The 27,497-nt window shown below is 40.8% G+C and overlaps 3 protein-coding genes and 1 long non-coding RNA gene across 6 annotated transcripts; 1 reads left to right on the top strand and 3 right to left on the bottom strand.

Moving 5' to 3' along the window:
* Positions 1 to 381: 381 nt before the first annotated feature.
* On the bottom strand, positions 382 to 5,071 carry LOC116917615 (uncharacterized protein K02A2.6-like). The gene has a single exon (XM_045180550.1). It carries the CDS (start codon positions 5,069 to 5,071, stop codon positions 719 to 721), a length of 4,353 nt encoding a protein of 1,450 aa, XP_045036485.1. The 3' UTR covers positions 382 to 718.
* A 9,020-nt stretch (positions 5,072 to 14,091) lies between these two features.
* LOC116934859 (chromobox protein homolog 1) lies at positions 14,092 to 15,885 on the bottom strand. 3 transcript variants are annotated; one of them, XM_045180190.1, is made up of 6 exons: positions 15,727 to 15,744; positions 15,636 to 15,671; positions 15,315 to 15,499; positions 14,858 to 15,254; positions 14,638 to 14,735; positions 14,092 to 14,479 (listed from the first exon to the last, which is right to left on the bottom strand). In XM_045180190.1, exons 3-6 carry the CDS (start codon positions 15,425 to 15,427, stop codon positions 14,350 to 14,352), a joined length of 738 nt encoding a protein of 245 aa, XP_045036125.1. In that variant the 5' UTR covers positions 15,428 to 15,499; positions 15,636 to 15,671; positions 15,727 to 15,744; the 3' UTR covers positions 14,092 to 14,349. The 3 variants fall into 3 exon arrangements, with proteins under 3 accessions (XP_045036125.1, XP_032798189.2, XP_045036124.1); XM_032942298.2 differs by lacking the exon at positions 15,636 to 15,671 and having other exon boundaries at positions 15,727 to 15,885; XM_045180189.1 differs by lacking the exon at positions 15,727 to 15,744 and having other exon boundaries at positions 15,567 to 15,671.
* A 7,052-nt stretch (positions 15,886 to 22,937) lies between these two features.
* On the bottom strand, positions 22,938 to 25,356 carry LOC116932541. The gene is made up of 5 exons (XR_006652175.1): positions 25,218 to 25,356; positions 24,348 to 25,163; positions 23,978 to 24,248; positions 23,663 to 23,908; positions 22,938 to 23,515 (listed from the first exon to the last, which is right to left on the bottom strand). It is a non-coding gene; the product is annotated as an uncharacterized LOC116932541 (long non-coding RNA).
* LOC116932535 (organic cation transporter protein) lies at positions 23,099 to 26,187 on the top strand. Its single transcript, XM_032940299.2, has 10 exons — positions 23,099 to 23,526; positions 23,671 to 23,872; positions 23,994 to 24,252; positions 24,322 to 24,514; positions 24,599 to 24,704; positions 24,798 to 25,125; positions 25,253 to 25,374; positions 25,466 to 25,525; positions 25,584 to 25,765; positions 25,846 to 26,187. Exons 1-10 carry the CDS (start codon positions 23,099 to 23,101, stop codon positions 25,976 to 25,978), a joined length of 2,013 nt encoding a protein of 670 aa, XP_032796190.1. The 3' UTR covers positions 25,979 to 26,187.
* The last annotated feature ends 1,310 nt before the right edge of the window (positions 26,188 to 27,497 follow it).

Raw genomic sequence — 27,497 nt, 5'->3', positions numbered from 1 at the left:
ACAGTAGGGGAGACTGGAGTATGCCGGGACACCGGGTCAAGAGGGACAGTAGGGGGGAAAATAGTAGATTTTAATAAAATTAAAATTTTTTTTAGTATGTTATTTAGATACATACAATCTACTTTGGCATGAAATTTGTTTGAGTTTTGTCAATAACTGTATCAGTTATTAACAAAACAAAAAAAAAACGATTTTTTTTAGTTAATTTTGTCTCCGCCAATTAATGTTTCTAGAAAAAAATAATCGCAAATGGCATGTAAATTTAATATGGAAATGAAGCTTAATCATTTCTTTATAGACCAGTTTCGGATGCTGTTGTAGTTGCAAGTGTCTGAGTCTCTCTGGGTGTATTCTGTGAGCCTAGGCCTGGGTCTCCCCTCCATGGAGGATGCTCAGCCACCTAGTGGTGAACATTACAACATCTTTCCCTTTGACATAACCCACAAACGATAAACAAGAAATAAGCAAGAACCGAAATGAACAACGATGAAATGATATGAACAATGACGAAATGACGTGAACAATGACAAAATGAGAGAAAGACGTGACATGAATAAATGACAACAGAGTGATGATGTGAGGAAGCTTGTGGAGGATAATATTAAAACACACCATCGAGCTGAACAGAATAGAACGTGAAGGATAAGAGGGTAGGATCAGTCTAGCAAGCGTTACTTGAACGCACTTAAACCAGAGAACATAAATGAAATACATGGAACTATGGAGGCGGCTTGACATAACGACGTCCAGAGCGAGTAACACCAATGGCCGGAGCAGGAACCGATTGCGATGGAGGAACAGATGCCATCGGCAACCAAACACTACGATCAGCTACCGGAGTTTTGGATTTTAAACTCCGAACAGGACGGGCAGGCGGCAGACTAGGATCAGGACATGAAGACCCGCTCTGAGCAGCCAAGGGCAAACGTGGCGCAGAACCAATGGGCGAAGCCACAGTTTGTTGACGTTGCGCCACCGACAACTGGCCAGCACTGCCGCATGATCCGGATGAATTAACATTCGTCGGAGCAGGAATCTGTCTGGATACTGAAGGCAGAGCCAAGGTCGGAAGACCAGGAACCGGTCTAGACACTGGAACTGTAGCAGGGGGCATGGCAACAACTGAATGTCGATGAAAACAAGGCCTAACCGGATTTAATTTAGTATCACAAACCGAAATATTAATAGCCCAGCGTGTGCGTCGAAACAGACGTCCATCATTTAAACGCACAACGTACGAGTTTGGTTCGGGGCAAACTACACTCACAACACCTGGCAACCACCTATTTTTAACCAGGGCCCGAACAGGTTGACCAACAGACAATGCGGAGGACCGAATATCAACCGAACGGGGTTGGGTAAATGCCGCTCTCTGCTGACGACGCCCCAGCTCATCCCGAACCACCGACGCAGGAATCAATGTAGACTTGAGCGACGATGAAACAAATGGTAAAGATCCCCGAAGGTTGCGACCTTGAAGTAAAACTGAAGGGGCCGGCAATGAGCTGGACACAGGGGTGGAGCGGATTGCAGCCAGTGCCTCCCATAGCGATTTTCCATCCGCAAACATTTTTAGAAGTACACTTTTCACTGTCTGAACGTGACGTTCAACGAGACCATTAGAATGGGCATACTCCGGGCTGGATGTCACCTGGGTAACATTTATTTTCTTGCAGTACTCCCGGAACTCGGCACTTGCAAATTGGGTCCCATTGTCTGATTCCAACTCTTCCGGGCGCCCAAAATCGCAGAAAAACCTGGACATTTCTTCAATTAATGCCGCTGACGTCAAGGATTTTAAAGGAACAACGCACGGCCATTTGCTATATGAATCCACCAGAAGAAGATAGTTGACACTGTCAAAATGAAATATGTCCGCCGAAACCATTTGAAAGGCGTAGTCTGGGAGACGAACTGGATATAGCGGCTGTTTAGGATTGCGACACCTGTTTTCTTGACACACCGCACAACTTGCCACCATGTTCTTCACCTGATCTTCCCAGCCTGGCCAATATACTGCTGACTTTGCGCGTAGAACCGATTTTGTTTCACCAAAATGGCCGTCATGGATCCCTTCCATTGTTTCACGACGAAGAGACATTGGGACCACTAAGCGATTACCGCACAATAGCACTCCCTCCACAGCCGACAACTCATTCCGGACGGACCAAAACTGTTTCACCGGAGGTGGACACTGGCTACGTTTTTCAGGCCAGCCCTTCCTAATGACTGTCTTTAAAAGTTGAAGAGTAGGATCCGATGACGTGGCGTCCGCGTATCTCTGTCGGGTTGATCCTGAAGACAGGACGCTATGTAGCACATGGTGAACTTGATCTTCACTATCTTGCGTGACATCATCGACGAACAAGCGTGGAGAGGGTGCTCTGCTCAGAGTGTCAGCAATGAACAGGTCTTTACCGGGCTTATATATCAACCGGAAATCAAACTGCTGTAGCTGAAGCCTCATACGCTGGATTCTAGGCGAGCAGGACGCCACTGGTTTGTCTAGCAGGCCAATTAAGGGTTTGTGGTCCGACTCGACCAGCACTTTCTGGCCATAAACATACTGCTTGAAACGGAGTAGGCCAAATTGTACTGCCAACAGCTCTTTTTCTATCTGGCAGTATCGTTTTTGGGTTTCTGTCAGCGACGTAGAAGAAAATGCAACCGGTTGTCCCTCCTGTAGAAGTACAGCACCAATACCCATCGGCGACGCATCAACCGAAACTACCATTGGTTTGGACAGATCAAATAGCTTCAAAACTGGTAACGACGAGATAGCAGATTTTAAAGCATCCAAAGCCTCTTCTTGCTGGTCATCCCAGACCCAGGCCGCATCCTGTTTCAAAATGTCACGAAGTGGGCGGGTAATCACTGACAAATTTTTACAGAACTTGTCCAAGTACGTTACCATTCCCAATAACCGAGTTAAGCTTTGTTTATCCGTCGGGGCCGGCATGTTCACAATGGCTTCTACTTTCTCGGGATCAACTTTCAGGGCTCCTTGAGCAATAACATGTCCTAACCACGGTAGCTCCTGCAAGAAGAAACGACACTTTTTTAATTGTAGCTTTAAGTTTACTTCACGACAACGTACTAGCACTCGCCGCAAGTTGCACTCTAGTTCTTCTTTTGTTTCACCCATAACTAAGAAGTCATCAAAGTATATGAGCACTCCTGGTAGATCACCAAACAACTCTGACATAGCCTGCAGGTACACCTCGGGGGCAGATATGAGTCCAAACGGTAGTCGAAGAAATCGGTATCGTCCTTTTGGAGTTGCCATAGTGCACAAATACGACGAACGTTCAGAGAGTGGAATTTGATAAAAGCCCGACGCGGCGTCCAAGCTACAAAAATACTTTGCTTTACCTATTTTTCCAAATAGTTGTTCAGCAGTTGGCACCATGAAATGCTGGCGTTGAATGGCTTTGTTCAAGTTGGATGGATCAAGACAAATGCGAACATCTCCATCCGCCTTGCCGACCACCAACATTCTGCTGACCCACTCTGTCGGCTCCACTACAGGAGCTATGATTTCCAGCGCCACCATCTGATCCAGTTTGTCAAACACACGTTTCTCCAAACTAAATGGAAGACGACCTGCTGCCGAGACGACCGGATCCACATGAGCTGCACCCGTTGCGAGTCGAATTTCGTGTTCCATCGGCAGTTTGCCAATTCCATTAAACACTTCCGAAAACTCGTTTACTAAAGATGGATGATTTGGTTGCTGTGTCACTTTAACTGTGTGAACTCTCTTAATCAGTCTCATTAGTTTGCACGCCGGAAGGCCCAAAATTGCCGGTTGACCCGGCTCGTTCACAACTACAAATCTGAGTGCATAAGTTACGCCTTTGCGCACGACACGGCCTTTATAAACTCCAAGTACATCTAGATAACCACCTTTAGCACTATAGTTTCGTACACGAGGGCCTGGTTCCAGGTTACCACCATTGGGACACACACGGGTATACAACTCATATGGCAGAACGTTACACGTGGCTCCAGAATCAAGTTTAAAGTGAATTACCGCTCGTCCGTCAACCGATAAGTCTTCGTACCATTCTTCTTCTTTTTCTTCTGAGCACGTGAGCTGGTGATTCACAAGATCCGCCAAAAACCCGCCTGTTTCTGGACACTGGTTGTCCCACTCCTCCTCCTCAACAGCATGCAACTGCTGTTGCATGAAGGTTCCTCGTTGTGGTGTCCGGAGGGACTGCTGACGGCCATCATGTTGAAGTGTAGCTTGTGGCCCCCTCTGTCGATGTTTAGCTGGACCATTACGAGCCTTCGGATTTGGACATGTATTTGCGAAATGTCCCATCTGGCCACACGAATAGCACTCCACATTTGTTGCCGAACATTGGCCTTTTCTATGACGTCGACCGCAGCCTTGGCAATTAACAAAATTCTGTGCTTGTGCGTTTCCACCATTTTGACGACTTTTATTGGGCTGAGATGTTGACGGCCTTCCTTTTGACGAGCCGTCCATGAGGCGATGAACGGTCGGATCCGAACGAGCGGTCATCTGTGTAAGCTGTGATGACGCTGATTCACACGCTCGCACAATGTTGCACGCCTTAGCCAAAGTCAGACCAGACTCAAACAATAGTTTTTCACGAACTTGTTCATTGGCTACGCCAAGCACTATCTGATCCCTTACTATCGATTCAATCACCGCCGCAGTTCCGTAATTGCATGGTTTGACTAGACTTAAAAGCTCTACTAACCACGCGTCAAAAGGCTCACCCGGCTGTTGATGACGGCGATGAAACAAGAACCGATCAAACACTTCACTCTTAAGTGGTTGAAAATAAGCTGTCAGAGCATCCAACACCGGCGTGATCTTCTTCGCATCAGCAGCTGACAAGGGTAGGGTGTCATAGATCTTGATTCCTTCTCTGCCCAGCAACGATAAAAGCACACCGACTATGATTTCTTCATCTTTTTCGTCTTTACGTGTTGCAAGGATAAACCACTTAAATTGGCAACTCCACTGACTCCACTCCAATGCTAAATTAGGAGCCGAAAAGTTAAACGGATCAGGAAACTTTAGTCCCGTAGCCATGATGACCACGCTCGATTTGCTGACGAGAACCAGTAAAAAAAAGGATGGGCCAACGAGGGCCAAGCAAGAAAAAAAAGTTCGCAAAATTGAGTCACAATTACACTGCGTGAGAGATAACTAGTTCACAATCACATACGCCGAAACAATAAACCACCTGAGCAAAAGATGTTCACGATTGCTACGGATACAGATGAGAGAGACCACGCGACAAAATCTTGTCGCCACAAACACTCAGTACTTCAGACGTGTTCGTTACACCAAATGTAAGTTAACGACACTTTAGGTAACTTACTATTCACCAAATAGGTGCAAGCAACAGTGGCGAACACTCAACAAAAAAATTAATAACCACGCGAGAAATTGAAAAATTACTCGACAACTTCTGACACCATGTTGTAGTTGCAAGTGTCTGAGTCTCTCTGGGTGTATTCTGTGAGCCTAGGCCTGGGTCTCCCCTCCATGGAGGATGCTCAGCCACCTAGTGGTGAACATTACAACAGATGCTGCGTTAAAAAACTTAAAAAATCCAGGGGGGTTTCGATTGCAGGGGGAGATAGGAAAAAAGGGGGTTTTTGATTTATTTACCCTAGTAATACTTTTCCAATTCAGGATATGTTCTAGAATACTACACTTTAAGACATTCTGCGTCTTCTCCAGTCTTTATAAATAATTAATCATCCCTAGTTTATCCATTATCCCCATATCCACATTTGAATCACCCATGTTTACATATTTTCTTGACACTAGAAACGCAAAAAATACTAAACAGCATCCCTAGCCTTTTACTTGAATTAATTTTCATGGATAAACTAGGGATGATTAATTATGTATAAAGACTGGAGAAGACGCAGAATGTCTTAAAGTGTGGTATTTGTAAGGAACGGTCAGCCGCGTTCCTTACATCCCTTTCTCCCTTCCCACGCTTACAACCCTTTTCCCCTCTTCCACCGATAGGTCATCTACCGATGGCTCCGGCCTTCAATCTCCCTTCTACCTGGCCTTCAAACGTGTGAATTCTCCACATAGGTGTTACATTTACACACAAAATATTAATTCCCTTTGCGACACCTAACCCTAAGTGACCTTGCTCCTTCGTATAAATGTTGCCCTTTTCCCCGATTGTCAGTCAGTCTTCAGTCAGTCTTCAGTCAGTCTTCAGTCAGTCTTCAGTCAGTCTTCAGTCAGTCTTGAGTCAGTCTTGTGTCAGTCTCTTTTGCAGTCTTCATCAGTAAGTCTCTTTAAATCGGACTCGTCTTGTTAACTGTTATCTCGGTCTTTGCCAAAAACTCTGTGCAACAATAAACTCATCATCATCACACACAACTATTCCCCATATTCAATATTAAAAGTAAGGAAAACTATTTTCATTCCCCATCCTTACATTTGGTGACAGTGAACTTCGTACCCTGAACCCCCGAAAAGACTTTAACCAGTGCCACGTTAACCTAAAGTAGCATTTTAGCGCCATCCATCCGTTACTGAAAAATTAATTCAAAATGCAAAAAACTATCAAGATAAATACGACGATGCTTAAGACAGTATGGAACGAAAAAATTACACGTCAATTGAAGAAATTTGGAAAAATTTTGAGAGACATTTCTACAAGTAAGTTTGAAACTCAAGTTCCTACACAAGAACCTGCTATAATCATCAGTGCCAAACAAACACACGATAACACAAGCATAGGCACCAGCGAAGCTTTTTCCATCACCATTGAACTTCCAACAATGATAGGAGATCAATCCTCAAATGAAGCCTCTACAAAATTGGAGGAAAACGAATCTTTAACAAAATGCACTGCCTTAACGGTTGTTCAAGAAGATTTAACAGCCATCTCTTACTACCAAAACGAGGACCAAGTCTTCCCGAAGAATATCAAGATAAATAGCCTTTTTTCGTCAACTGAAGAAATCCAAACACATTGCCATCGAGAACCGAGCAATATCAAAGATACTACCTATTCACCAACAAATACTACCTTAAAGTGTTCGGCTCTTTGTTTTACTAGAACAACCGCTTCATCTGCTGTTAACTTCAGACCATCATGCATCAAAAAGCAGTTCAACAACCTCCTTTTCAAAACCCTGATTAAGTCCATTCTACTAAAATATTGGGAGCAGTTCAAGAAATTTGAAAAGTACCTGACAGCTTTAAAAGGCCCCTACAACAGTATTCAGCGATTCAGCGATCCATTATACACCCCAAGGCCCAATGTAAAGATGAAACATACCACTTATCTCCACCATACCTCTATACTTATTCTAAATTGAAAATTAAGACGACGTCACCAACCATCTCCAACAGCCGATTCTTGACCAAGTTTTCGCCATTCTCATCGTACTTCCAAACACAATTTACTATCACCAACATGTTCATCAGCACAAGTGACTCAACAGCCACCAAGGAAAGAAGATTTATCCACGGATATTTGACCCATCACGGAAAGGAGATTCACCCACGGACTATCGATCAATGCATTTACTGTTTCAAATGACTTCGCTGACATCACCATTCTTTTTCTAATTCCCTTGACTATTTTATTTTTTACAACAACCTAAGCCTCAAAACTAACTTTAAAGGTCTAATATCAAATTTGGTTTTCATCGGTGCACAAAAAAAAAAATCTTCAAAAATTATATACAATTATCCTCCGCCAGACGGAGCGCATCCCTCATTATCCTTCGACTGCCGCGAGATGATGTGCTAAGAAATAGACATTGTCCCAGTCGCCATTCTCCCCTTTCTGACAGGCAAGGTGTACTAGGTTTAGACACCCCCTCTCAGCCACAAGAGCTAACGAACTGAAGAAGACGTCTGAATCCGAAGAGACCACGTCGAGTTCAACGCTCATGCATCTACGGACATTTCAGCCCTGGACCTGCCTATGTTACAGACGTTTCTGGCATTACAGATACCGGGTGGATCTCCGCATTCTTGGACCTCTGGATTCTCGCCGCTGCGGAAAACACGTCCCCTCTTCAAAAAAAAAAAAAAAAAATGTTGCACCTTTGCTTTCCCGATTCAGATTTGACCTTATATCTTTTTATAGATTGCGGGACGCAATCTTTCGGCACAGGATGTTATGTAAGGAACGGTCAGCCGCGTTCCTTACATCCCTTTCTCCCTTCCCACGCTTACAACCCTTTTCCCCTCTTCCACCGATAGGTCATCTACCGATGGCTCCGGCCTTCAATCTCCCTTCTACCTGGCCTTCAAACGTGTGAATTCTCCACATAGGTGTTACATTTACACACAAAATATTAATTCCCTTTGCGACATCTAACCCTAAGTGACCTTGCTCCTTCGTATAAATGTTACCCTTTTCCCCGATTGTCAGTCAGTCTTCAGTCAGTCTTCAGTCAGTCTTCAGTCAGTCTTCAGTCAGTCTTCAGTCAGTCTTCAGTCAGTCTTGTGTCAGTCTCTTTTGCAGTCTTCATCAGTAAGTCTCTTTAAATCGGACTCGTCTTGTTAACTGTTATCTCGGTCTTTGCCAAAAACTCTGTGCAACAATAAACTCATCATCATCACACACAACTATTCCCCATATTCAATATTAAAAGTAAGGAAAACTATTTTCATTCCCCGTCCTTACATATTCTAGAACATTTCCTGAATTGGAAAAGTATTACTAGGGTAAATAAATCAAAAACCCCCTTTTTTCCTATCTCCCCTGCAATCGAAACCCCCCTGGATTTTTTAAATTTTGCAACGCAGCATCCGAAACTGGTCTATTGTTAAAAAAAAATTATAATTTTCGATCAATTACTGTAGATAATATTAACGTTTTAAAAAAATAGTCTTTATCGGGAAATCGGGACAGCTGTTTTTGACTAAAATGGGACATTAGTGGTCGGGTTTGGCCTTCAAGCCCATCAATCATCACCGAGCTCATGACGCCATTACTGTTCCTTACAATGATAACAAGCAATCGATTATTCAGCATATTAATCGACTACAATAAGCCCAACCCCCACCTATCTTGTAATAAGGGTTTTTTATCATATAAGAACAAATTTTTATTAACACAATAATCAAATTGAAACATTTATTAACTTATAGAGTCTATGCAGTGGGACGCTATTTCAATTTTTTCAAATTTTTTAAAGGAATTTTAAGGCGAAAATGGAGGACGTCCCTCACTACCCACCCTAGTGTCCTCACTTACCCCTCAAAATAGGCTCCTCCCACAAATCTAAGAAAACTTTAAAGGTCTTATATGGGAAAATGGTTTATTATTAAATTATATAAAAAATATGGGGGGTACATTACCGTATGGAATACATAAAAACAAAATAATAAATTAATTTAATGATTAGTTTGGGAGATATAGGGGGAAAACGAAAACCGTCCCGGCTTACTCCAGTCTCCCCTATCGTGCCTGAAATTTTCTGTCATTTTTTCCACAATTCTTCACAATATGAGTTGACAGTTCTGTCAACTCATTTAAGTCGAATTTTAGGGAGGTTAAAGTGTGCCCATCCGATAGGATGAGTCACGGAGGGGTGAGAAGAATTATAGTTTTAAATTGTAAGATTTACGGGAGAAAGCGTGAGTTTGAGGAATAAATTAGTATTTAATAGTACTGTGTTAAAGCCACCCCCGATCTGCGGGGACAGTTCGAACAGGTTTCAGTGAATTATTAGTAAAAATATTTCTATATCTACGGTTATTTATGCATTGTGATCTTAATAAGAAATGGTTGAATGTTCTGGTGCATGCGATGCAGGTAAGAAGATGTTCTGGGAGTTTCCGGCTAGACGAGGGTGCTCCCGTGTTAGTCGGCTGGTGTAAGAATATGTCTTCGGGGCTTCGGGCAGCGCAGGTTTCTTTTGGGGAGTTGATGGGGAAAAGGTCTATTCTGTTGCTGCTTGCATTTTTATGGTGGGTTCTAGTGGAGTCTGTGTGACGAGGGATGTGGGGGAGAGAAAGTGAAAAAGCCATGCTTGCAGAATGGGAATTCTGTTAAATTACTGTGTGCCCTATTTGACTTGTTTTGTGCAATAAAATATGGTTTTATTTATTTTCCTTCACTCCCATCGTTTTTTAAGTTAGGCTGGGCCATATCGTTTAAAGTGGGTATTTTGAAAGAAATAAAACTGTTTGAAAAGCACCAACCCTAGTAATGACCGATCAGCTATTTTTCAGGTAGGTAGGTCAGTGCGGTTTAACGTGTCTCGGATAATCCCTCTATCCCAGCACACCAAAATTAAATAGCTTCTATAGGTTAAAATATTAGGTCTAAATAAACATATTTTACAGAAATGGGATAGCCGATGATGAGGGCTATAGAGGAAGTGACTGACGCGTACCCCCCCGCCCCACCGTTTGCGAACGCACTCTTGTGGATTCCGCCATGTTTGTCGCGATTCCGTTTTTCTTGTGGTTTGTTGTTTACAACTTTCCTTTGTGATTCCGTGGTGTATGATTACCCCCTTTTACAACGCAGCTAATTTTTCCTTAAAAATAATGTAAACAATACCGTTTAACCTTAAAATTTAGCTTTTTTCTAGAATTAAGTACCCATGAATTAAATACTAAAATGTAGCTTGTTCTCTTACCTTTCACACAAAATTATTGCTAGTATCCTTTGGTAAATTGGAAACGTTTCACAAATATTTTTTTGCGACCCCCTTTTTCCATATGTGAATTCCTCAGAGGAAAAACCAACTCGCGACAAAACATGGCGGAATCCGCAAGAGTGCGTTCACAAACAGGGATGGGGTACGCGTCAGTCACTTCCTCTATTCACTTCTATTAAAATTTTGGTTTAAAAATACCTAATTATAACCTATTATAATTACCTAATATTAAGAAAAGCGACCCATTTATTTCAAAAATAGCTGGGTTAATGAGAGATTTTTAATTTTTCCTGCATTTAGCGTAAAATTTTGATCATAATGTGCAATTTTTAGCGGATTCCAAGAAATCAAATATTAACGAATTTTGAGACTTAAAAACTAAAGCACAACTAGGGCTCGGCCCCGATGACATTCTAATCGGGGACACCGCAAAGTTTCCCCGATTAAAACGAATCAGGGAAGTTCGGTGCGGGGATTCCTTTTTTCGGTGCGGAACGGTGCTATAATCGGTGCTGTACCGATAGCACCGCTTCAGCCATAGGTGGTTAGTCTTACCAGTGACCTTGCGTTCTGATAGGCTAACGAGAATCACGTGACTTGGGACACATTTTTGTTCTTGTTGGCCGCAGGACAACGGCCAATTTGGATCACTATTCATTGATAATCGGGGAAGGCACCGATCACCGATATCACCGCACCGATCACCGAAATCACTTCCCCGATTAGGATGATCCCCGCACCGGATCGGCAACTTTTTATCAACGCACCGCAAGTGCAGCAACTTTTACACCTTTGTTAAAAATGGATATATTTAATAAATATTGACGAATTCTATTTATAATGAATTCTGCACTAGAGAGAAGACAAAAGTGTTTAATATAATGAAATAGGCAAATGTTGCGAAAGGCACAAATTTCCAAAAATTGTGAATTTCAATCATAAATTTAACATATAAATAATTGCCTTATCTAGATGAATTAGGTATTTAAGGATGGGGAATTAAATTAAGCTTAAATGAAATCAATTTCTGGACACATTGATTGGTAATTTTATAGATAACGAACGAAAAACCCCAATTTTTACTATGCTCCCGAGAGGGAGGGGCCTCCTATACTAGCGAACCTGGCGGGGAATCTTGGGACCCTTTACTGAACACCCGCCGGTCTTGGGGATAGCCGAGAGTGTACCTTTCCTATTATATCGTGGTTACACGTTACGTTAAACGTCACCTCACTATTAAACATACTACTTTTTTTTTCTTTTTAACAACTCAATTACCATATTGTCGCGGATGAAAAGGGAGATTGGTTATCTCTTCGCAGAGATGAGTCATCCGCTCCTTGGACAACGCTGCGATCGTGGGGAAGAAATTATCGGGAGAAGTCCGCTCTAAGAAAGATACGCAGATACGCAGTCCGGAAGGGGAGGAATTCGCGCGACGGTATAAAACGCTGCCCCGAACCTGCGTTAGATGAGTCTCCATCAGGGGAGCTACCGGAGCTGGGCTCCGTTAGAGGAGTTCCCTGGTTTCCCTAGAGGTCTTCAGACGCTTCTCCAACTTTTGGTTATGGTTATCTCTTTTTGTTCGAGTTAAACCATTGTTTAGAATTAAGTTAACACTTGTTGTATTCGTTTGTGCTTGTTTAAATACAACCGGTGTGACAATATTACCATGGTCTAACATTAGAGGTCCCAGAACTGTCGTCTGCTAGGCCTGTTTTGGGCTGTTCGTCTGCTATTTCCGCGGACAAATTTTGGGGCACTTGCTAGGGGCGCTGACTACCCGGATCAGTCATAACACTCTCTCCATAACGTTGTCAACAATGGGGAAAGTAGTCGCATGTGACTGTTTTTCGCGCTGTTTTCTTCTGTATTGAAAATTTAAAAATTTTCTATACAAATAAAGGAAACCTGAATCAATTCCTCTTTGTATTATAAACCTTAATATACATTAATACACATTAATTGACCATCTTAGACAGTTTGCGCAGCTTATGCTGCCATTTCTTTTAATTTCTGGCTAACCTCATCTTTTAAACGTTTCACTTCCATATGATATCGGATTTCTATATATTCAAACATTTAAAAAGGGACCATTTTCATGCGATGTTCGTCGCAACAAATTTTTGACAAAACAAGGCCGTTCAAAAATGATTTTGAACAATTTTCTCAACTTAAAAAACATGCCGAGAGAGGCAAAGGCTTCCTACGTTTTGCCTCTCTTGGCATGTTTTTTTACATTTGCCAAAGTTAATAAAATTGTTCAAAATCATTTTCTCTCTGAAAAAGCTTACATGAGAAATTCCTTCCACCAAGTCATCCATGATGTTACATCCGACGGACTTGTTTTGCCACATATTTGTTGCGACAAACATCGCACGGAAATGGCCCCATTTTTAATGTTTGAATACATAGAATCCGATTTCACATGGAAGCGAAACGGTTAAAAAATAAGGTTAGCCAGAAATCAAAAGAAGAGCAGCATAAGCTGCGCAAACTGTCTAAGATGGTTTAATTAATGTGTATTAATGTATATAAAGGTTTATAATACAAATAGAGGAATTGATTCAGGTTTCCTTTATTTGTAAAGTAAATTTTTTAAATTTTTAATACAGAAGAAAACAGCGCGAAAAACAGTCACAAGTGACTATTTTCCCCATTGTTGACAACGGTATGGAGGGAATGTTATGACTGATCCGGGTAGTCAGCGCCCCTAGCGAGTGGCCCAAAATTTGTCCGTGGAAATAGCAGACGAAACACCTAGCAGACGACAGTTCTGGTACCTCTAATGTTAGACCATGATATTACTGTCAAAAAAGCATTCTTTTCATTTCAAAAGCTTCAATAGAGCAAGTGACTGACGCGTACCCCCTACTGTTTTAAGAACACACCTTACTATTTTAAGAGAGAAATTGCGGCTGGCGGCCATGTTTATCTCGAAACAAACATGGCTTCCAGCCGCAAAAGCTAATTTTAAAACACCAAGTTGCGTTCGTAAAACAATGGGGGTACGCGTCAGTCACTTGTAGGGATCGGCCCCGATTATCCTTAATCGGGTTAACCGCCCCGCCCCGGGAAAAGGCAATCGGGGCTGAATCGGGGTGCCATTTCGTCAGCCAGGGCAGGGTGGGGCAAAAATCGAGGTTAACCCGCTTGCCCCGATTAGGGTCGGGGCCTATCCCTAGTCACTTGCTCTATTTCTTTTAAATAGAGGCAATTCACTGCGCGGTTTCGCGTGTCAATTGTTTTGGGTGCCCGCCATTTTTGCTGGTTGTTTACATTTCTATACAGAATTGTGGTATGAGCCGAAGGCACAATTTTTGAATAAAAATTTGAATATGTGGAAAGTCGCTTAGTTTTTTTTGTTGTTTTTATTTTTGCTTAATGGCGCGACGAAAAATCACCCAAAAATACGAGTGAAAACACGAGTGTGATGCGTGGTGGATGGAATGCAAACGTTTAATTAGTCAATTCTGTGTTACCGTCAATGTACAGGGATAAATTCAGTTAATAACCAACTAGATTCATCGGGGAGATACATAATGATAAGCCTTTTGAAAGGATTAATCCGCACACGTGAGCAAGCAAAGAACGATAGAATGAACCGACGGTGGGAAATAACGTCAAAAAAAACAAATTGGGAAAACTTTTTCATGCATTGCTGCTTCAAGTTACAATACCAAATCTGTACATTGAAGATTATTTATCAGATTGTTCGATTTCTGGACCCTTAAATGACAGACGATCTTCATAGAACTTGATTACGATGTGCGGGCACTTTAAGTTAGCTTCCCGCGCTGGAACCAGTTCAGGTATGTTGCGGGATTTCCTACAATAGAGGAATAATGCAAGGGACCGATTAGCGCTGAAACATAATTTCTGTAAAATGAGAACGATACTAAATCCTAATGGAAAGTCCAAAACATTTCCAAGAATTGATCCCTAATAATAGCAACAGCATTATTAAAGGGAGGAAATTAAACTAACCATTTCATGAGAAACCATAGTTCACCGGTAGTGTCAGTTGCCGCTAAAATCTTTTCAGGCTCGAGTTTTCGATCAAAACCTTTAGGGTGGTCATTTTCCTGAAAACAGTCGGCATACAAAGAGATCCCAAGAATTATTTACAAGCCAGAAAAAAAAAAAAAAAAAACTATCACAACACTATTAAATTTGTGATAAAGAAAAGGATGCATAGTCCATATACCTTGGTAGTGGTTGCTGCAACCTTTTCCCTCTTCTGTTCTAAATCGTAATTCCGGGTTTCGTCCCTGGATGAAGATCTATCCAAAATGGGATGGTTGGGGGAACACACAGTATCCTTCGCCACAGATTTGTCTTTGTTTTTGGTTTCCTTCTTCCTTTGTTCTTTATTATTATGGTATTCGGCCACTTCCGGACGTTTCCGATCCTTAGATGAACAATAGGATCCATACAAAATCCTTTCAACCTCTTTCTTTCTTTCTTTATCCTCCTCTTTTCTCTTATTTAAGAATAGAGATATCAAAGCAGGGCAATCCAAATTTTCTTCTGGTTCCCAGGAATTGTCCTCGTCATCATAGCCTTTCCATTTCAGGAGATATTCCACTTGACCTTTTCTTTCTCTAAGAATTAATGGAGTAAAAACACCAAGCTAGTTACTCTTGATTACTATAAGGATATACCTCCGATCCAAAACCTTCTCAACAGTGTACTCTTCCTCTTCACTCTCAGAAGATGTTGGTGGTGTAGGCCCATTCAAAAATTCTTTCTTTTTTATTTTAGTATCCCTATTCATGGTGTCAATGGTATAATTCAACAACTGATAGCAGGACTGACAAATCTAATCTTTTCTTAATAGTTGCCCCATCTAGAAAGATTTAAAAGAATGGTAGAATTAGCACAATATAACTATTCAATATGACTTTTCAGACAACTAAAAAATAAGTTGTGGAATAGTGGTGAGTCTAAGCTAAGCAAGAAGCTTGAAAGCTGAAAATTTATACACTTTTTCCAATGTATTAGTATCCAGTGTTCTATGACTACAATCAAGAATAAATAAACTAGAATAATCATCAGCTACTAAAATTTCATTACCTAGGGTTCATGAAAATGAAAAAGAATATAGATATGAAAGGCGAAGAAGTTGTGCAGCAAAGGCAGACAAATGCAATACAGACGTAACCTGGAGTCCTGGACGTAACTAAAGATAATGCAAATAAAGTTATCACTAGATGCCGTATCATTCGTCTTTGCCAAATTATTGCATTTCAGTTTTTCCAATGCGGATTACACAGTGACCAACTTACTAGACCGTAAGTTAACAATAACAGCGAGCCAAACAGTTTTTAGCAAATCTTTCCCGCATTTTTAAGTCAATTATAATTTATTAATAGATTAGTATAGAAAAATGAAGCATGTCAAATTAAAATATAGGAACAACTTACAGCAACAACCACATGCAAATTCCTAAGATCGTTTTTTTTTTTTTTTCTTTTGCTGATAACTTTAATAAACCAATCGGTCTTCTCTGCGGAACTGCTTTCTGTGGTAACCAATAGTAGGCTACTTGATAGGGTCACCGAATTACTAGAAAGGAGTGTAAAGCTTACCAAATTTTGAAAACAAAGGAGCTTCAAAGCACTGTGCCCATCAGTGTTGGTGAAAGTGTTTAAGCATTTAATGTTTATCTTACGAACACAAGTCGATGATAATAGAAAAGCTAGTAGGCCTATCTTGGAAGGGATGCAGTGTTCCACGCTAATCTAACAGGAATGAAAATAACCATTTTATTATGATAGGATTTTTTTTTTCGCCGTATTGAGTAAGACTATTTGTGTTGGGTCATTTGTAAACACTACCGTCTATTTTTTTGTATTCGTCATGTACGCCAAGGAGTGCAAATTGGATTGGAGTAGGTCTACGGCCATGAGCCAAATGCCAACAACCACCTTCAAGCCTCAAATGACAAAGTGCTCCATGTTATATTAATTTGCCAAGCGGTGATGCATAACAACTCAATAAGCACACTCTGCTGAGCATGACTTTTAAATGCTCGTCGCTAGAGCTCCTAATTTAAAAAAAAAAATGTTAGGTCTACACTATATTCTATCACAAAACGAAGTTATCTTTGCAATCCAATCATCACCAGCACATCTTGAGTTTTCAAAGTTTGCTTTTAAACTTAGGATCTTAGATGGTCTTCTTAGATAGATGGTCTTCTACTCGTGAACCATTTACGGTACTGTTATCAATTGATTTACAGATATTCGTCATTGTTATTCTCTGCTGTTTAAAACTAGCTTAGCAACTCCGTTCCGAGGTTATTGGACCTTAAGGGCCAGAAGACTTTTGTGTGTCGCTGGAAGAAAATAATACTTCAGGGGCAAATGGTAATCTCGGCAGCAATCAATGTCGAAGACCTCGCAACCATTCATCAGGTTGGCTTCTTTGCGCTTCTTTGCATTTATTGTTTTGGCTCCTGCAATCAACAAAAGAAACGTTTTAAGTATTGAGAAGTTGACCCGTCCTCCTGTCGTTCTATGGCGTATGATGGAAGATACACTTTCTCACTATGAAGGTAGAATGCGTCCCAGTTGAAATCCAAAAAGAAGCCTACTGTCCCTCTTACTTCTGACATCAGCTACTGCTGATTCACTGACGATGAAGATTTCAATTTTTCCCCTTGCATGTTTTACCGACGTGTTTAATCTGCAACAATGAAATTCTCTTACCTTTTCTTTCACTGTAGCGTTCTTGATACATGGCTAATACCTAATAAGGGTTTTAGGATAAAGTATGTTCCCTGGACGTCAGCGGTACACGAAGGTCGATCTGTTAAAAAACTTATGGCTTGAGGTTCTCTAGTAAAATCAAATAAAAAAAATCAGCTCTCGTATATCTTATTATATCGTATTATTAGAAGTTATATAACGAAAGTAACTTACTTTCGACCCTAAGGAGTGTAGACGATGTATTTCTAGCTTTTTAAAGTATTTTGCTTACCTCACCCCTTGCAACGCCCCTTACACTTCAGACTTTTTCAAGCTCTTGACAGAGAATGTCGTCAAATTTTCTCTCGTGGCGGCCAAGCAGGCCCATGTGCAGAATCCGTGGATTCTCGAGTGGAATTTTTCTTTGACGACCAAGTTCCGGGGGTTCACGAGAGTAGGCAGAGGCCTTGTTTTTTCGGCGACAATCGCGGTCGTTTTTTTCAGAGGCGGAGCAAAGCCACGACCAACGTGGTTTTCGAGATAGATCAATATTGAGATGATCGAGATTTTACGAACCGCCGGCTAGATTGGATCGCCATTACGATCAAAGTGATTACCCTGACTATCCTTGTTATCGACAAGAAGTGTACCTGGGCCCCTTATAGTGAGCAGTTCGATCACGACCCCCGTTCATACCCGACTCATAGTGATTTCGTTCAGGAGGAATTTTACAACGGAGGACGAGCGGAAATGAGTACGAAGTGTTAGAAGAGTGGTGTGAAGAGGAGTGTGAACTGGATCGTAGGCGTTCGTGGCTTCCGCCGAAAGGGAATTTGCAACCACTCGACGTGGAAAACGAGACAGAGGATGAGGTTGCAGGCCGTCAGGGCGTAAAGCGGAATCCAGCGGTAGGCAGCAAACAAGCGGAACAGGGGCCCGCCAGGGAACGAATTCACCCAGACATAGGTCGCGCCAGCGTAGAGTATGAAACAGCGGGTGATCAAGCAAGCCAATCATTTCCTCAGTGCCCGGTAGTTTTGACGGCAATTTTCAAAGATATTGCGTCACTTCTGGCAGTCGGCGTGTCGACAGAACAGTCTAAGCAGACGTCAAAGGAATTCTCACTTACGTTTGAAGAAGAGGGTTTTTCGCTTATGCCATCTAAGCTCGACGGCTGGAGGAGTCGTCGAGCCAAAGAGAAAAATGTATTTAAAATGGTAAGCGCAAGGGAGGAAGCCTTTATTCGGACGCAGCTTAAAGTCATGGACATCGGTCCACCGTTAATTGACTTATACACAAGACTTAGTGAAAAGACGGCCGATTCGCCGGGGTAAATCCAGATCCGCTGTTCTCTCCAGGCCGCCCTGCAGCAGTGGGGCAGGGCCTTTGCTCACATATCCAAGAAGCGACGGGAAGCTGTAATCGGCAGCACTGATCCCATAGTCGACTACCTTCTGAAGGAGGATATTGGCTTGACGTCCAACAAGGAGGCTCGCGAGTTCCTTTTCACGGGCGAATACCTGGAGCGCATGCTGAAAGAGGTGCATCAGGATGAAATCTTGGCCAAGCGGGATCAAGCAGCAGCTAGCTCGACCCGTGGTAAGAGGAATCCGTTCCGATCGACAAGACGCTCTATGGATGTCAATTCCGCTAAGACAAACCCGTTTACCGTCAGCAGGCGGAACGTGGAAGGCCTAGGGGTCGGAGAAGTGTGGGCAATTCCAGAGGTGGGCGAGTCCGTGGATATGCCAACCAAAGAAGGTACAATTTTCCGACTCATGTAAGGCAATACGAACATCTTCCATTTCAATCGGTAGACATTAAAGTGGGAGATAGACTGAAAAATTTTGCGAACCAGTGGCAAGGGATCACGGATAAACCACGATATAATAGGAAAGGTATACACTCTCGCGCTATCCCAGTCTCTTGGAAGAAACGGCGGGTGTTCAGTAAAGGGTCCCAAGATTCCCCGCCAGGTTCGCTACTATAGGAGGCCCCTCGCCTCTCGGGGGTATAGTAAAAATTGGGGTTTTTCGTTCGTTATCTATAAAATTACCAATCAATGTGTCCAGAAATTGATTTCATTTAAGCTTAATTTAATTCCCTATCCTTAAATACCTAATTCATCTAGATTAGGCTATTATTTATATGTTAAATTTGTGATTGAAATTCACAATTTTTTGAAATTTGCGCCTTTTGCAACATTGCCTATTTCATTTATTTGAATGTCTTGTGTTAGAGATCTAGATCTAGATTTCTCCGCTTATCGGCCCACCCATCCCACCCAATGTATGGCGAAAATTATACCTGATTAACAGGCTTAAAATACTTTTTATTTTTTTAATTAGATCGATACAAACGGAAACTTTTTTTTGTTTATTTATATTTATGTTTACCCTTCATACTATCTTATCAATCCTGTTAACATTTTTTTCGACGGCGAACCCCCCTTAAAAACCGCGGCTCGAGAATGAAAGCGCCGACCAGGCATTCGCCAATATTGTCTAAAAAAAAGAAAGAAAATGTTTCCAAGACCCCAGCATAAAACGTACGATCGATTCAATTCGTATTCTGCATGAATAAAAAATTTTAACCTCCGAAAATTTTAAAATCTTTTTTGTTTTCGTTGAGCTTTTGCGGAATACAACTTCTACATGTAAACAGAATCAAATATTCGCCGATTTTTTTATCATTTTTTTTTAAATTTGTATGAAACGAATTGAGTTGTCTTTTCGCTCGGTCATGCTCACCAAGCCGCTGGCCGAATCGGAACAACGGCGGATTTTTTGAGAATTTCAAAAGATGTCGTTTTTGGACCATTTTGAATTTCTGTTTTTTTTTTTTTTTTCTTCTTTCAAAAGAGAGAAACAAAAGAATCACTTATTCTTCTTTTGAAAATGTTAGATCTGGTTTTGCAGGCGCCATCTAAGTGAGTATAGACCTGTTTGGCGAAGGAACCAGACTCAGGTGTTTGGCTGGATTGAATTACAAAGGACAAATGCAGAAATTGAAATATTTCAAACTGCATTTTTCGTACGTCGCTTTGAATTATTATTTTTTAAAAATTTCAAATGAATTGGATTTTTTTATCACAGTGCATTCACATTCAATACAAATACACTGATATTATGAGTTTATACTTAATGAAAGAAACGTATCCCCCCGATCGGACCACCAGGGACGCGACATTCTTTGGTTTTCCCATGCAACATAAAACATTGGCTCAAGAATTTCCATTTCTTGAACCCTTATCTGCATTTCAGATTGCCGATCAATCAATTAAACTCGAACCAATTTGAATGGTTAGCTCGCTTTAAAACAAACCATGTTGTTGGTTTGTGTATGAGTAACATCCTGTTTTTATGCTTTATTCAATTCTGTTACCTGTTTCAACTAGGAATCCAACGAACATAAACGCCACCCTGATGGCCATTCATTCCAACGGATGGTGAACCAAAAAAAAACAAAAATTTTTTTTTATCTTCCCTCGGAAAAGAAGAAGAAAAAAAACAAAAAAATTCAATGTGAATCCTACACTGTGATATTATGAGTTTACAATCTAATGCCTAGGCTCGGCCACTAAACTATTGCGACGTTGATTATTTTCAACCTGTTAAAAAGCCAATTGCTACCAGTTCCCCCAGAATCCAGCGGCATTTTCGGAATCCATCTGGCTTATGGTAGACAAGTCTGTGTACACGCATCTCTACAACGCATTAATTCAATCAAAATTAATTTAACAAAAATAACACGGCTCCATGTGGAAACATTTCAGGAAGATTTCGTTCGGACACATTTCCATACAAATTTTCTATTTTATTTTATTTTTTTCAGTTAATAATAAAAAAAAGTCACGTGATGAAGCACAAAAAACAAAATGATGAATAAAGTGAAACGAAACACTAACTTTTTCAGCGAAACTTTTAAAATTAAGACTTAATTTAAGATCTAAACTGTAAATCAAACGAAAATTCAAGAGGTACCATACCATCGATTTAAGCATAATGATAACCACAATTCAAAATATACGATTTTTTTTATTCAAAACTTTTTAAGTTATCTCGAAAAAACAATTGTTTGTACTCCGTCTGTTAATTTTGCTTTTTAAATTTTTTTATTACAAAAAATAAATAAATAAAACACAAAAATCCTTTCATTCTTTTTTTTATATCGATTCAATGGCAGAGGCAATCACCGAATATTTGGCGAGTCGAGCTGGGAAATTGATGATTTCTAATATACAGCTGATTTTCGTGAATACAAGTATATTTGATTCTGTTTACATGTAGAAGTGCTTTCATTTATTTTATTTTATTTTATTTATTTTTTTAAATGTAATATGCCTTTGTTGTTGTCTATACTTCTACATGTATACAGAATCAAATGACGTTGAAATTGACGACTTTCCTACTGTTGTGGAGTATTAGCGATGAGTAGGCCAGGAGAATAACATCCACGGCTCTTACAACAACCAGTTACCAGGCGGATCGAGCCATTTCAGAGTCGGAGCCTTTTTCCGGGTCATCCGGTTTTTTTGCCACGACTGCAGCCATTCGAAACATCGGTTTACCCTTTTTCGGCAATGATCTCATTCCCTTGTTTTCATTCAGGTTCCCGCAACAAAATGCTTGAGGATTCCACAAATTTTCAATTATTAATTTTCTGTATTCCCTCACCCGTGATTGCATCAGAAATTGTCCAATTTTCATTGTCTCAGGCGCTAAAAAAGTCGGAAGTGTAAGGGGCGTTGCAAGGGGTGAGGTAAGCAAAATACTTTAAAAAGCTAGAAATACATCGTCTACACCCTTAGGGTCTCATTCGTTCTTTCTAATATAATTCCAATTACCTTTCGGGATCGCAAGCGATCCCTCTGGTAATTACCAATTAAGCTAGTAGAAAGCTGTTATTTTAAGTTAATGAAAATTTTTACTAAAAGCGATCTTCGTTTTGGTTCCTTTCGGTGGACTTTTTGGTGTCGGTTTTGGGAATGCGACAGGAAAAACTTGTAAATGTATGGAAAATGTGTGCGACTAATTAAAAAATATGTAAAGCTTTTCCAAATCAATGGTGGTTTTACAAAAATTGATTAGTGACAAAACGATGTGAAAAGATGGGTTACCCACTTCTGTCCGTAGCTCTCAAAATGCTGATGGGTTACCCACTACTGTCTGCAGCCCTCAAAATGCTTACCACATGAACACGTTGTTATAATTACGTTTATCATAAAATGTCGAATACTTTTCCAGTTTAGTTTGCTTGCAACTTCATGTGCTTACAAACACACACCAAACTATAACCGGGTCGGAAGGCTCACATACCCCCCCCCCCCGATGGTAAACAATTACAGCAAACTAGGCGTTAGTTGCTATCTCTCTTCAGAATGCTTTTGCATTTGTCCTCAATCAAACCAGTTTAGCCACTCGCTTTTTAGGAGGATAGCGAAACTAAAACAGATCGTTTTTGGAGAAGGGGAAGGCGTAGACCGGGGATTCCCACTCGAGTATTTGAATTGGGTTTCCATGTTAACGAAACAGTGAGGTATTTCACTTAAGGCTATGTCCTTGTCGGTCCTTGTCTATTATTTTATTTTTTTTCACATCTTAGGATACAGTGTCGTAAGTCAACTCAAAGAATTAAGTAGTGACACGTCGTCAGACTATTGCAGGTGGTCATAAATTGTGTGCGTAAATAGTTCATCGGAAAGTGGTGGTGAATTAATTCGAATTTCGCCCCAGAAACACACGTTGGCTGTAACAATGGCCGAAGAGCCCAATTACGATGGAGGAGTGAACAATATTGCTTATGTGAAAAACGAAACCAGTGAAAAGATTCACGAGCCCTATTTCGCCCAGTACAACGCTAACAAACCTAACTCAAAAGTTCGAATTCAAACCCCCAATAACGAGGGGACTACGGGCTCCAGAGCTCATCAACACACGGACTTTCCTGCTCATGCTGTGTGCAATTTATCATCGGCGCAAGATGATGAAACAATGGATTTTGACGACGTCTTGCCGTTCATTGGCGAGTTTGGCACTTATCAGATTATCCTGTTCTTCCTGACCGCACCATTTTGCTTTTTCATGGCGTTCGTTGTATTCAGCCAGGTGTTCGTCACGCTGATAGACGTCCATACCTGCCACGTACCGCAACTCAACGATTCGGGCCTCAACCTTACCCAAAAGTAAAACCTTGAAGTAGCAAAGCAACATCAGATTTCATAGGACCTTGATTTGATTCTCTTTTGTCCAATTTCAACCAATGCACTTCAGTTTGCCAGACGATCTTTCTCACTTTAAAAACACTTTGTCGTTGATTACCTTTTTAGGAGAGAGATAAGCATTCCGTTGGTGACGCAGACAGTGTTGGGCGGTCCCCCGACCTTCGATAGTTGTATGATGTATGACGTCGATTACGAATTAGTACTGAATGAGGGACTGCAACCCAACGAGACGTGGCCGACGATTCCATGCCAGAATGGATGGGATTACGACTTGGAACAAATCCGCTACCATTCGGCCATAACAGAAGTCAGTAGAGATATTTTTGTGTTATCAATGTAATATCTATCTTTTCATAAAAAAGATAAATCATGAAACCATTCCAATGGTTATTAACTTTAAAAAAAAACTAACGTATATACGTGCGTAGAATAACTGGGTCTGTGACAAGGCCGGTCATGCTCCCTTAGCGCAAGCTGTCTTCTTTTTGGGGAGTATCGTAGGTGGCATCGCCCTCGGTTACATCGCTGACCGTTTTGGTCGCATTCCTGCCCTCATCTTGTGCAACTTGATCGGTGGATTGGCTGGCATCACTACTGCCGTCTCCAACAGCTTCGAATTGTTCGCCTTTTCCCGTTTTCTAATGGGCATCGCCTTCGACAATTCATTCACGCTCATGTACATTCTAGGTGAGTTGAAAGCCACCAGACAATTTTATGATGTTGTGGTAATGCTTTCATTTTGGGGGAAAAATCAAGTATTGGAATACGTGGGACCCAGTTACCGGACAATGGTGGCAAATTTGTCCATCGCCTTGTTTTACACGGCCGGCACTACACTTTTGCCATGGATCGCTTGGGGTATTAGTGATTGGCGAATGTTCAGTTTGGCCACTTCCATCCCTATGACACTGGCTGTCACCGCTTACTGGATCGTTCCTGAAAGCGCTCGGTAAACGCGGAATTCAATTCATTCAAGGGCGCACGATTTTTAATGGAAATTATAAAATATGAAACCGGATACCTCATTTGACAGTTGGTTGCTGTCTCAAGGGCAAACAGACCGGGCAATTTCCATATTGAGAACTTTCGCTCGCATCAACAAGAAACGGGTTGATGAGAATGTCTATGAAAAACTCAAGGTAATTGAGTACTTTTCATTTGCTGCTAACCTAAACTATTAAAACTACAAAATGTTTTTTTTTTTTTTCCTTCCTACATTGAATTCCGTTTAGGCTTCAAATGCTGAAGCCATGCAGGCCAGTGCCCAGGAGCCTGCAGCATCGGTACTCGACTTGCTTCGAACACCTCGGCTCAGACGTAATACTATTCTGCTCACTGTTTTCTGGGCCTTGATTGCACTCGTTTACGATGGCCATGCCCGTAACACGGCCAATTTGGGACTGAGTGTCTTCCTGACATTCAGCGTGGCATCCGTCACAGAGCTTCCAGCTGATTTGGTTCTGGTTTTCTTCCTGGACCGTTGGGGTCGCCGTGCCCTGGCCTTTGGTTCTCTGATGGGAGCTGCTGCTTTCAGTTTGGCTACTTTAGCCGTACCCAGTGGTAAGCTGTGCTGTGCTGTGATGTCATTCGAGATGAAACTGTAACGGAAACATTTTAAACTAACGATAATCGAATCTTGGATGTTGTTTTACTTTCGTTCCGCTAACGTGAAAAATCTGGTGAGTAGACGAAGCTGTTTTGACTGCCGTCTTGGCCATCATTGGTCGATTTTGTGTCAACATCACGTTCAACATTGGCTTGCAATATGGAGCAGAGCTGATTCCGACGGCTGTTCGAGCTCAGGGCATTGTGAGGATTATTGATAATAATAATAATAATATTTACAAAAGAATTTTTTACCTTATAATTTTTTTTTATTTCTCTTTCCTTACCGTAAAAGGCGTACGTCCATACTGCTGGTTACGTAGCAGCCATTGTGTCACCCTACATCGTGGATCTCGTAAAACTTTTTTGAGTCTTACTTTTCAAATAAGTTAACTGACCCTTTACCGGTTCAGGCAAGATTTAGTCCACTTTTGCCACTTACTATTCTTGGATTGCTGGCGCTGATTGGAGCTTTTGTGGGAATCATGTTACCGGAAACACTTGGTTCCGTTCTGCCAGAGACGATCGAGGACGGTGAAAACTTTGGCAAAGATCAAAGTTTCTGGGATTTTCCCTGTTGCAAAAAGCCAAAAAAGTGAGGCCTTGTTGAGCACTGTTGTCAATACCTCTATGAGTCAGCAACCATTACCTGATTATGCAACCCATTCTTAACAGGATTGTGCCCTTGTCAGAGCGACGACGTCCAGTTTCTACCCGGGGAGAGATCTACAGATCTAACATGTTGGTCCCACGGCCTTCTCGAGTACAACAGCCTCCTCGACCACACCATCAATCTTGCCGCTTCTAAATCTCCCGGTTTTTCCAATTAGCAAAATTAATCTTGGTGTTGTTACCGCCGGATCTTGACGATATAACAGATTTTTTTATTTAACTGTTGATTACGCTCAGCTCAAAAATTCCGTTTTACATTTCATTATCGGCTGTTCATCTAAACTCCGTTAAATACACTTGATAGGAGTATAGAGAAACTAATTAAAAATTAGGAAACATAAATATAAAAAATTACAAAAATATAAATATAAAAAAAAAATATAAAAAATTAATTAACAGATTCCTTCGGTATGTCCTGGGCAATTTTTTGAAAAAATTGTCTTAGTGTAACGTGGGCCAGATACGATTTTGATCCAGTTTTAATTTATCATTTTGTGTTTTGTTGTTCTGTCGGAATTGACGGGCTTTGTAAAATTAAATGCATAGATTTGAGAATTTTTAAACAAATGTACTACGAATGATGTTTTTAAATACACTTCTGGAAATCTAACCATTATATTGGCTGGATAATGTAGTTTAGACCATTACGACTTAAAAATTTTCAAAATTGAAACAATGCATTTGAGAAAATGTTTTATTTCGTGTATTGACATTAAACTTATGATGCCAGCGCAACACCTTCCTACGCTGTTATTGACTAATGCGCTGTTGTAGGTTTATTTTAATCATTGGTATACTGTCCGGAATTAGCACCGGGGACTTTGTAAACAATGTGCATCGTGAATTAGATGAAGATTTTTCCTCAAAATAGAAAATTGAATTGTCTTGTAAAGCAATTTCGGAATGTAACCATATAAATATTACTTGGATGTTTAGTTTTGCCTACTAGCGACTTAAAATTTAACAAATATCGCATAAAGGAAAAACTAAATAAATTTTGTGTTAGAGTATTGATCCATTTATTTATTGTTTGCCTACCTTCCGCTGAGCTATTTTATGGTTGATCTAAATTGTTATTTGTCGCCGCTGTGTAACTTTTTTTTGTTCCGTTCTGCGCATGTTTTACTGCATATGAAAATATATAAAATGTACTGCTTAAACATTTTGTTAAGAAAACTCTTACTTTTAGTGACTGTTATAGCCTTCTGCCTGACTGTGATTGGTTGTAGGTTGAATATCTGCCTGGGCAACCGCTGTACATTTTCGAATTAATTTTTAAACTGTATGTATGAAGCTCTTCGTTATTTGTTTTTAATTTGGGGACGTTGTCATTGGGAAACGTTTGGATTTTGCATTACCTTCTGGTTACTACTCCCCTTCCCCCCTAAATTGTTGTCCTTGTATATATCTGATAAAAGGTACTGTATGTATAGGTAAAACCATGGTATAAAAAGTTTAGCTTAACTATTATACCATGGTAAAACTTTCAATAGACTTACCATCTTGCCTTAGAGAGAGAAGAAGAGTTTAAGTATGTACTAAGGATGCTGTCAAGCTAGCTGCAATTACACCCTAACATCCGTCTGAAACAGAAAAACTAAAAACGATATTACACGGCAATGACAAATATGGTACAACAAACTTACATCCTTCAA

Source organism: Daphnia magna, linkage group LG10 (assembly GCF_020631705.1).
Source record: "Daphnia magna isolate NIES linkage group LG10, ASM2063170v1.1, whole genome shotgun sequence".
In the NCBI taxonomy this organism is placed as follows: domain Eukaryota; kingdom Metazoa; phylum Arthropoda; class Branchiopoda; order Diplostraca; family Daphniidae; genus Daphnia; species Daphnia magna.
Note: the sequence above shows the minus strand (reverse complement) of the source record. Positions and strands in the feature narration are given on the sequence as shown.